Raw genomic sequence first — 9761 nt, 5'->3', positions numbered from 1 at the left:
CATTCAATGGCAACTTTGTTATAACTAATTGTTGTATCATAAGTGAATCTTTTCAGGGTTCGTTGTTTAATTCTGTTGATAATGTTTTTCTGTCTTTGAATCAATACTCTACTGTTTCATTTACAGTGGCTTTTTAGTGAATTTTCACAATGGGTAGTGTAAATCGAACAGCTTTGTTCTGCTTTCTCAGAAATGTCTTGGCTCTTCTCAGCCCTCTGATTGTCATAAAACTTTTAAAACCTTTGCAATTTCTGCAAACAAAAAAATTCTCACAGCAATTTTAATTAAGACTGCATCAAGCCTACAGGCCAATTTGGGGAAAATTAACATACTTACATTGCAGAGAATCTAATCAATTAAAATATGCTATAGCACCCACCCATTTTGGCCTTTACTTTCAAAAATGTTTCAGAGTTTTAAATGCACAGGGGCTTTGCACAATATTGACAGACATATTACTATGTATGTTGGTATATTCATTCCTACATGGTTGTTGCTATTTTATAAGAATTTTTTATTTTATCCTCTGTTTGTTGCTGGTATGGACAGGTTCTACTGGTTTTTGTATATTGACTTTGGCTGTCAACCTTTCCAAATTTAGTCATTATTAAGTATAAAATTTACCAATTAATTCAAGTGATTTAATCATAGGATCTTTTAAATATTGCAACACACATACATAATCAAATAATCTGCAAATAATGGCAAAACAGTATATTTATTTCTCTTTGTTTTACTTCCCTGTTTAGACCCTTCAATGCAGTGATAAGTATAACCAGTGGGAGTGGACATTCTGTCTTATATCTAGGCTTAATATTCAAAAGAAGTCAACGGGAAAGTTTCCAGTACTCAAAATAATGAGAAGCAGCAGTGAACACCAAAACCAAAAAAGTTATTATTATAGAAAGAAAGCATAAATATCTTGATGTAGAAACATATTCTTGATGTATATGTAATAGCATCCACAATTGTTTATTTTGAAAAGAAAATATATATCTTGACCTGAATCCATACATGATTACATCATAAGGAGTACTAAAAGGGAGATATGAGGAAGAAAGCAAAACAGTGCAGGAAAAAAAAGTGTGCTAATCACCTTTACACGTAAGAAACTCTGTTTAGAGACCGAATGATAGGTAAGCGAAATGACGAATATGTTATTCAGGTTGATTTAATCATTTCATATTGTTTACGTCAATCAAAACATCACATTGAATCCCATAAGTATATATAATTAGGGTATTTCAATGAAAAATATTTATTTCTCAAGTATTTCTGTTAAAATATTATTCAGGATAGCCATTACAAAAATACAACAGTGAAAGAGGTAGATTCTCCTCAAATGCAACTAAATTACACACAGTTAAAAAGGTGCAAAACTGATATTAAAAATAGTATCTCATTAAAAGATAAGATCCTATGAATATAACAGTAACATGTAAAGCATATAGGAATTATAATACAAGGCCTATTCAAAAAAATGGAAAAATAAATTTCTGAAGCATGAGTTACTATAAATTATAATAGCATAAACAGAATTAAAACAGATGACAAACCGATGAAAAAGTTTCACATCATATGTGACCATTAAACACGACCATAAGTATTAAATTAAGTGTGGTGCAAAGCTAGGCCATAAATACAATTCAACTGTCTAGTTTGGTATAACCTTTTTGAAGGCACTTTGGCAGTTTAAAATAAGAGCCTCAAAATGTGAATATTCTTTCATTTTGATTCTGAAATTCTACCTCTAGAATTTCATCTCAGTGCACTGCCCACAGCAATGGTTAGTTGTAAAAAAGGCCAAACAAACTAAATATCTGAGATGATACGGTCATGCAATTGACTTTGATAAAGCTATTTTTAAGGAATAGTGATAACTGCACATTCATTTAAAACTGCTAAGAATGGGTTAAAATATGAATGAATTTTGAAAACACATATCATGCACCATCATTCACGTCAATGATTATTGTTCTGGTAATAGTGTATATAACTAGGGGAAAAAAGCCACTTCTAAATATAAATAATAGAAACTCTATTTTTATTTTTAAAATATTTATATAAAACTTTATATATTAATGTATAATTGAAAAGAATTATCACTTGCTTTGAGTTTTCTAATATGTTTGTTTTGTTATCTTCTTTAATCACTGAAAAAATAGTATGTAGGTTAGTTTTGTGATCTTTCAACTTTCATACATGGTAGAGAACAAAATGCAGGAAAGGCGGATTTGTTCTTGACCACCGGGTTTTTTAACTATTGTATCTTGACCTGTGCCTGTTGCTATTGTTGCATCATTGTGTCTCTAAGGACACTGTCCCCACTGCTGCATCTTTAGGGATTTTTACCAAGTTGATTACAAAGAAGACACATTAGTGACATTTGAACATGGGTCGCTAAGGTCCCAGTCATCTATTATTTAATAGTTTCAGATTTTGCAAATAAATCAAATGTAAGCCTTAATACTGGAAAAGCCTCTCACGCTATCCAGAGATAAAAGTAATAAAAATGCTTTGAAAGCAAGAGAAAGCGATATTTGAACAATGTTTAATTTTCCACCCAAAAAGAGCTAGAAAATATTTCCTAGGTTCAAAAGAGACCATAGTCCTTGGTTAGAAAATCTTCGCAATGTGCTAAACATAAAAAAGAAAAGAAAAGTAAAGAAAAAAAGGAAGAAAAGGAAAAACTCAAACAGTTCCAGGCCCTCTCAGAGCAGCAAAGTGGAGACATAAACTGAGAGACAGGATAATCCCAGTCAAGACTTTGCTGCTGGGTCCTCTTCCTCAAATTAGCCTTGAACACTCTTGATGTTAAAGAATCAGCAGAAGCTATTACTACCTCTCAGAAGAGTAAGTACAGTGGCTATTTCATTTACTTTCATTTCCAGTAAATCTGTGTAATGGTTTTCTCTGAGAATCAGGTTTGACGTGATTTACCATAGTCAGACCTAATTATTTGAATTATTATGTAAAAATCTACACATATCTCTCACTTGTACTTTTTTTACTGCTGCTTTTTAGTTATATACTGATAATCTAAATTTATATACAATGAGAAGTTATCTGTCATACTCTCGCTCTCCTCTTTACAGGAAAATAAAGGTATATCTGCATTAAAATCACGCCCCATGAAAGATTATCTAATAATATTCACAAAACTAGTTATCCCTTAACTTTTTGTTAAGTATAAAAGTCTTCAGAAGATGCAACTGTTTTCTTAAACTTTGCCTCGTAACAGCTAGGATTAGTAGTGAATGGGATAAATGACGAATAGTTTGGAACGAGGGCTATCACCCACAGAGTGCTGGAAAGAGCACGTTACCTTGAAGTAGATCTAGGAGCTACTGGGTTGAGAAGAAATGGATTGGGGACAGGAGGAAAGCTGAAAAAGAGCACCCTTTCTTTCAATTAAAATGATCAACTGTAGTTATTACACTGTGTCCCTATAGTTGCTAAGAATGTCACAGGTCTGTGATGATGACAGCAAATCTTGGGGTTTAAGTTTAATAACTGGTCATATAGTGAGGGGTGATCTTTAAAAAAGTCCCATGATACATTGCAGTGATTTGAGTGAAGATACAATTACACAGTCACACAGTGAGCTCAAGGAAAACAGTGATATAAAGTTCATAGATGATGCCTTGGTAAATTTACACAGAAGTTCTAGATGAGTATGTCCTATTTCCTTGAAATTACATTTCTAGGAATTTTTATGAATCGTGAAATAATGTTCATAAAAATATGCATTTTGCAGACATTTCAACAATTGTAGAAATCAAAGAGATATATAACAGCATGTCATAAGCTGCTTTAAAACTTGTACGTATACTACATTTACCTTATCCAGTCATCCTAAAAGTAATTTGATTTGTAGTGATGAACATACTGGTAATATTACTTTCATCATCACATGTTCTACACAAATACTGATGGTCAACTCTGTACTTCATAAAGATGTATAAATAAAAACAACTTTAAACATTTAAAAGAACTTGTGGTACATTCATAAAGTCATTTTGATATAGGTGAAATTTTGAAATACTAAAAATATTTTTAAATATTTTGAGCATTTATTCATGTGCTTATTGGCCATTTGTATTATGTCTTCTTTAGAGAAATGTCTATCCAGGTCTTTGACTGTTTTTAAATCAGTTTACTTGTTTTTTTGCTATTTGATTTCCTTACATGTTCCGGATATTAGCCCCTTGTCTGATGTGTAGTTTGCAAACACTTTCTCTCATTCTGTAGGTTTTCTCTTCTCTTTGTTGACAGTGTCCCTTGCTGTGCAGAAGCTTTTTAGTTTGATGTAGTTCCTTTTCTGTATTGTTGCTTTATTTGCTATGCATTTGAGGTCTCATTCTAAAAAGCACTGCCTGCTCCCATTTCATGTAGCATTTCCATATTTTCTTCTAGCAGTTTCACAGTTTCAGGTCTTAAGTTAAGGCTTTAATCCATTTTGAGTTTATTTTTCTGTATGCTGAGGGATAGGAGTCTAGTTCCAATCTTTGCATGTGGATATCCAGTTTCCTCAGCACCACTTATTGAAGATGCTGTCTTTTCCCCACTGAATATTCTTGACACCATTGTCAAAAAATAAGTTGGCTGTAAAGGCATAACTTTGTTACTGGGCTCTCTATTTTTTCTTTTAACTGTGATGTATATACACAATGGAATACTATTCAACTATAAAAAGAAATGATATCCTCTCATTTGCAGAAACATGGATGGAGCTGGAAACCATCACGTTAAATGAAGTATGGCAGGCACAGAAAGATAAATTCCACATGGTCTCACTCATACGTGGGATCTAAAAAAAAAAGAAAAGTGGTTCTCACAGAAGTAATGGGTGGAATAATGGTTACCAGAGGCTGGAAGGAGAGAGGTGTTGGGGGAGGAGAAAGGGTGGACTAATGGGTAAAATGCTATACTATCTACCCTAAGTGATTCATTGTGCAGTGTATGAATATTGAAACAACACACTGTACCCCACAAAAATAAACATAAATAAAATTGAAAAACGTTGAATTCTGTTACCCCATCATTATCAATTATAATGAAGCAAATCAGATTTCTATTTTATGCTACATTTTTCATATTATTTGCATATATCATCACTTACTCATTATTAAACCCACAAATAAGACAAGACAGGTGCTATGACTTGCATATGTATTCTCCAAAATATAGGTTGCCAATGTGATAGTATTAAAAGGTGGGGTATTTAAAAAGCAATTACACCATAAGGGATCCTCCTTCATGAATTGGATTAAAGCCTCATAAGAGGCTTCATGCATCATCAGGCTCCCTTGGCCTTTTGCCTTCCGCCAAGTGAGACACACAGAGTTCTTCCCTGTGAAGGATGCACATCAAGGCTCCTTCTTTGAAGTGAGCAACAGCTTTCAACAAACAACTGGACCTGCCAGTGTTTTGATATTTGACATCCCAGCCTCCAGAACTGTTAGAAAATAAATTTGTGGTTTTATTTTAAAAATTGCCCAGTTTGTAATATTTTGTTATAACAGCACAAACAGACTAAGACAATAAGTATTATCATGTCCTTTCCATAGATGAGAATATACAGGGTCCAAATGTAGTAGAAAAACATGAGCCGATAACCCTGGTTCCATAGCCCAAGGATGTTAAACACTGGATGTAGAAATAACCAATAAAATAGGGATCAAGAAAGAACATATATTTCATTATCCTTTTAAAGGGCTCTTTTTTATTCACAGATAAAAATGGTCTACGTTTATGGTATACAATGTGATGTTTTGATATGCGCATGCATTGTAAAATGATAAAATTAATTAACATATCCATCACGTCACATACTTATTATTTTTTTTAAAAAAGATTTTTTTAAAAGGGGGATTTAAAACCGGTTACACAAATAACAGTGTTTTGAAATTAAACAGAATAAAATTAAGTGCACTAAGGGCTTAAAAATATATATACAATATGATTTAAGATGAATATCATGTTAAATCCAGCCCTCTGCAGCTACTTTCTACATTTCACAGCTCTGATCTAATTTTTCCTTGGATTGTCTCCACTGACCCTCAGAACAGTTGGTGAGCTTCCTCTGTCCCTCTAGCTGTCTGCTCTGTTCCCTCTGGACCTGTCTTGCTCATAGCTTTTCTAAGGACTAACAATTCATTTTAGGTCACCATTTATAAAGGAATAAAAGATCTGAGTAAGAAGGGATCATAAGGAAACGATTCAGCAACACGTATAGTTGTTGATTCCTTCCTGCCTCAGAAGCATCCATCCTTTTCCTCCTTTGTTTGGATTTTTTTAACTGTTAAATTATTAAGGAAGATATTTTTAAAGTATGTATAAGCCAGAATAACGTGTTTAGTCATATTAATCAATATTATTGAGCCAAGTTGGTTGTTATGTGTTCAAGCATTCTTTTTTCTTAATGAAAATTGCTTTTTTCTAATAAGACTAGTGTTCATTGTAAAGCATCTACACAAGAAAACGTAAAGAAAAGTAAAAAGAAATAAAAACAATTTACAAACCATCAAAAAAGATGAATAACATGTAAAACTTACGAATCAAGATATGCACATTTCTTGACCTCTGTTTTGAATATTTTACTAAGATTCCTGAAGAAAGCAAATATCACAGCCAACAAAGATACAACTATTTACTGCTTGAGAGCATAAGGAAGAAGTAGAGGCCAGTTAACAGTTTGGTCATCATGGAAGGAAATAAACAGAGAGAGTAATGCTTTCATATTGAGACTTTATTCACTAGCAAAACTTATGTTTCAGATGCAAAATATATATATATATATATATATATATATATAAATGTTAAATAGACGGGCATACAAAATTTAAATAATTAAACTCAGTGACAAAGCAGTCTCAAGATGAAAATCAAATAGGATGGAAGCTGGAAGGAACAAGCCAATTAATTAGATATGTACGTATTTACGCAAAAATATTTCTTACACATACCCTAGAAGTCTACGATTGTGTTATTTGGGTAGCTATCCTGGTTAAAAAAAAAAAAAAGACAGCAGCCCCCGATTTCAACAAACTTATTTTCTCAGAGGAAGTGCTAAAATGGAAATAATTACTTGTCATGGTAGCTCAAATGAGGAACAGCCAACAGACAACAAAGTTTTAGAAGACTTTCCAGTAGAAGTGATGCTCAAACTGGAAATCACAAATAGGTAGGTGCACACAGGAAGTGCTGAAGAGTATACTCAGTATTTCAAATTTGATCTTGAACTTCACAATACCTACTCAGTATTTCAAATTTGATCTTGAACTTCACAATACCGATAGTAAATATTAGCAAGTATTGTTAGAGTATTGCTCATACTTAACTAAAGAGACAACGCACCAAAGAAATATGTGGTTTTTGTGTTTTTTTTCAGCTGTATATCCTTGGACCAAACATTGCTTCGCATGTGGCAAATAAATTGTACATTAAAATACTCCCTGCATTGTGTATCCCAATGAATGCTGAGAATCTATTACATACAAGCAGAGAAGGGTAAGGAGAGTCACAGAAGTGAGCCAACAATGTGGAAGTTCCTTTTTAAAACCCAAAAGAAAACATAAACGCATGCTTAATCATGGTGGTAAAATATTGCAAGCTGCAAATGGATCAACAAAGCCTGTGCATGCAGCCCACATTAGTTGTTACATATTTACATTTTATCAAGGACCAAATCATCTAGGAAAGACATGAAAAATGATTACATTTAAATATTCACCTTTAAAAGACAGAAGAGATCTTAGACATAGAAAGAAATCACAATTTTGTTGAATCACAACACATTATGGGTCCAATCTAATAACATGTGAATATCCAGCAGGATATAGATTACAAATGTGAAATAAAGGAGGAAATTGGGATGGTAGAACATATTTTAGAAGTATGTTTAAAAATCTATCACAAACTATCAAAACAATAAAAATCAATTGAGTAGCCAAGCCCACTAGAGTGTAGGCAACGTCAATCACTACTTACAGAAGAAACTATGAGTGAATTTAGTTTGCTCTAAGTGCAATTGGTTATTGCTATCTGGTTTGAAATCACTCTACTCAAGGAAAATACCTCTAAATTTTACATTAAGATTGAATAAAATTCAGTAGTCAGTGATGAGAAACCACACAATAACAACCTTCATCCTGTTGGGACTGACTGATGACCCTCAACTTCAGATTCCTATTTTTGTTTTTCTATTTCTCACTTACATAATAAGTATAACTGGAAATCTGACCATCATATTTCTCACTGTGATGGACTTCCACCTTAAAACACCCATGTACTTTTTCCTACAGAATTTTGCCTTATTAGAAATTTCATTTATATCTGCTTGTATTCCTAGGTATTTGTATAACATAGCAACATGTGACAGGTCAATTACTTATAGTGACAAGCACTCTAACATCCAAATTGTGAGTATTCCGTAATAACTTCGTATAGCATACATTATACGAAGTTATACGAAAGCAATATCAATCACTACTTACAGAAGAAACTAAGTGTGAATTTAGTTTGCTCTAAGTGCAACTGGTTATTGCTATCTGGCTTGAAATCACTCTACTCAAGGAAAATACCTCTAAATTTTACATTAAGATTGAATAAAATTCAGTAGTCAGTGATGAGAAACCACACAATAACAACCTTCATCCTGTTGGGACTGACTGATGACCCTCAACTTCAGATTCCTATTTTTGTTTTTCTATTTCTCACTTACATAATAAGTATAACTGGAAATCTGACCATCATATTTCTCACTGTGATGGACTTCCACCTTAAAACACCCATGTACTTTTTCCTACAGAATTTTGCCTTATTAGAAATTTCATTTATATCTGCTTGTATTCCTAGGTATTTGTATAACATAGCAACATGTGACAGGTCAATTACTTATAGTGTTTGTCTCCTTCAAGCATTTTTTATTGATGTCTTTGGAGTAACAGAATTTTTTCTTCTGGCCATCATGTCCTATGACCGCTATGTGGCCATCTGCAAACCCCTGAATTATGTGACCATCATGAGCAGCCCAGTCTGCAGGAGACTTGTCCTCTGCTGTTGGATGGCTGGCTTATTGATCATACTTCCACCACTTACACAATTTATAAATTTGAAATTCTGTGACTCAAATGTCATTGATCACTTTTTCTGTGATTCATCTCCTATCTTGAAGATTTCTTGCTCAGACACATGGCACATAGAGCAGATGGTCATAGTCTGTGCTGTAATGACCTTCATCCCAACCCTTCTGTGTGTTGTTCTTTCCTATATCTTCATCATCATCACTATTCTCAGATTCCCCTCTGCCCAGCAAAGGAAAAGGGCCTTTTCCACCTGCTCTTCTCACATGACTGTGGTTTCCATCACCTACGGAAGCTGTATCTTCATCTATGTCAAACCTTCAGCAAAGGAATCTGTGGATATTAACAAGGGTGTGACAGTGCTGATGACATCCATTGCTCCCATGTTGAATCCATTCATTTACACTCTGAGAAACAAACAAGTGAGACAAGCATTCAGTGATTCCTTCAAAGAACTTGCATTGGTCTCAAAGAAGTAAGAGAATGTTCAAGTGTAGAAATCAAATATCAAGCTAATAGTAAATCAATCAGTTCCAAATCTGTTTGTCTCTTCTTGATCTGTTCTCTATTCAGGTTAACTTTCTCAAACATTTATTGCACCCAGAACAAATACTCTCCACCGCATCCTCCTTTCATCCCCCTGCAAACAAACGTCTTTTAGGATAAAATCTCAAA

The 9761-nt window shown here is 33.5% G+C and overlaps 1 protein-coding gene across 1 annotated transcript; it reads left to right on the top strand.

Moving 5' to 3' along the window:
• Window positions 1-8629: 8629 nt before the first annotated feature.
• LOC103610250 (olfactory receptor 6C2-like) lies at window positions 8630-9565 on the top strand. The gene has a single exon (XM_008594453.1). The coding sequence runs from the start codon at window positions 8630-8632 to the stop codon at window positions 9563-9565; it is 936 nt and encodes a 311-aa protein (XP_008592675.1).
• The last annotated feature ends 196 nt before the right edge of the window (window positions 9566-9761 follow it).

Source organism: Galeopterus variegatus, unplaced genomic scaffold (assembly GCF_000696425.1).
Source record: "Galeopterus variegatus unplaced genomic scaffold, G_variegatus-3.0.2 Scaffold10821, whole genome shotgun sequence".
NCBI lineage: Eukaryota > Metazoa > Chordata > Mammalia > Dermoptera > Cynocephalidae > Galeopterus > Galeopterus variegatus.
Note: the sequence above shows the minus strand (reverse complement) of the source record. Positions and strands in the feature narration are given on the sequence as shown.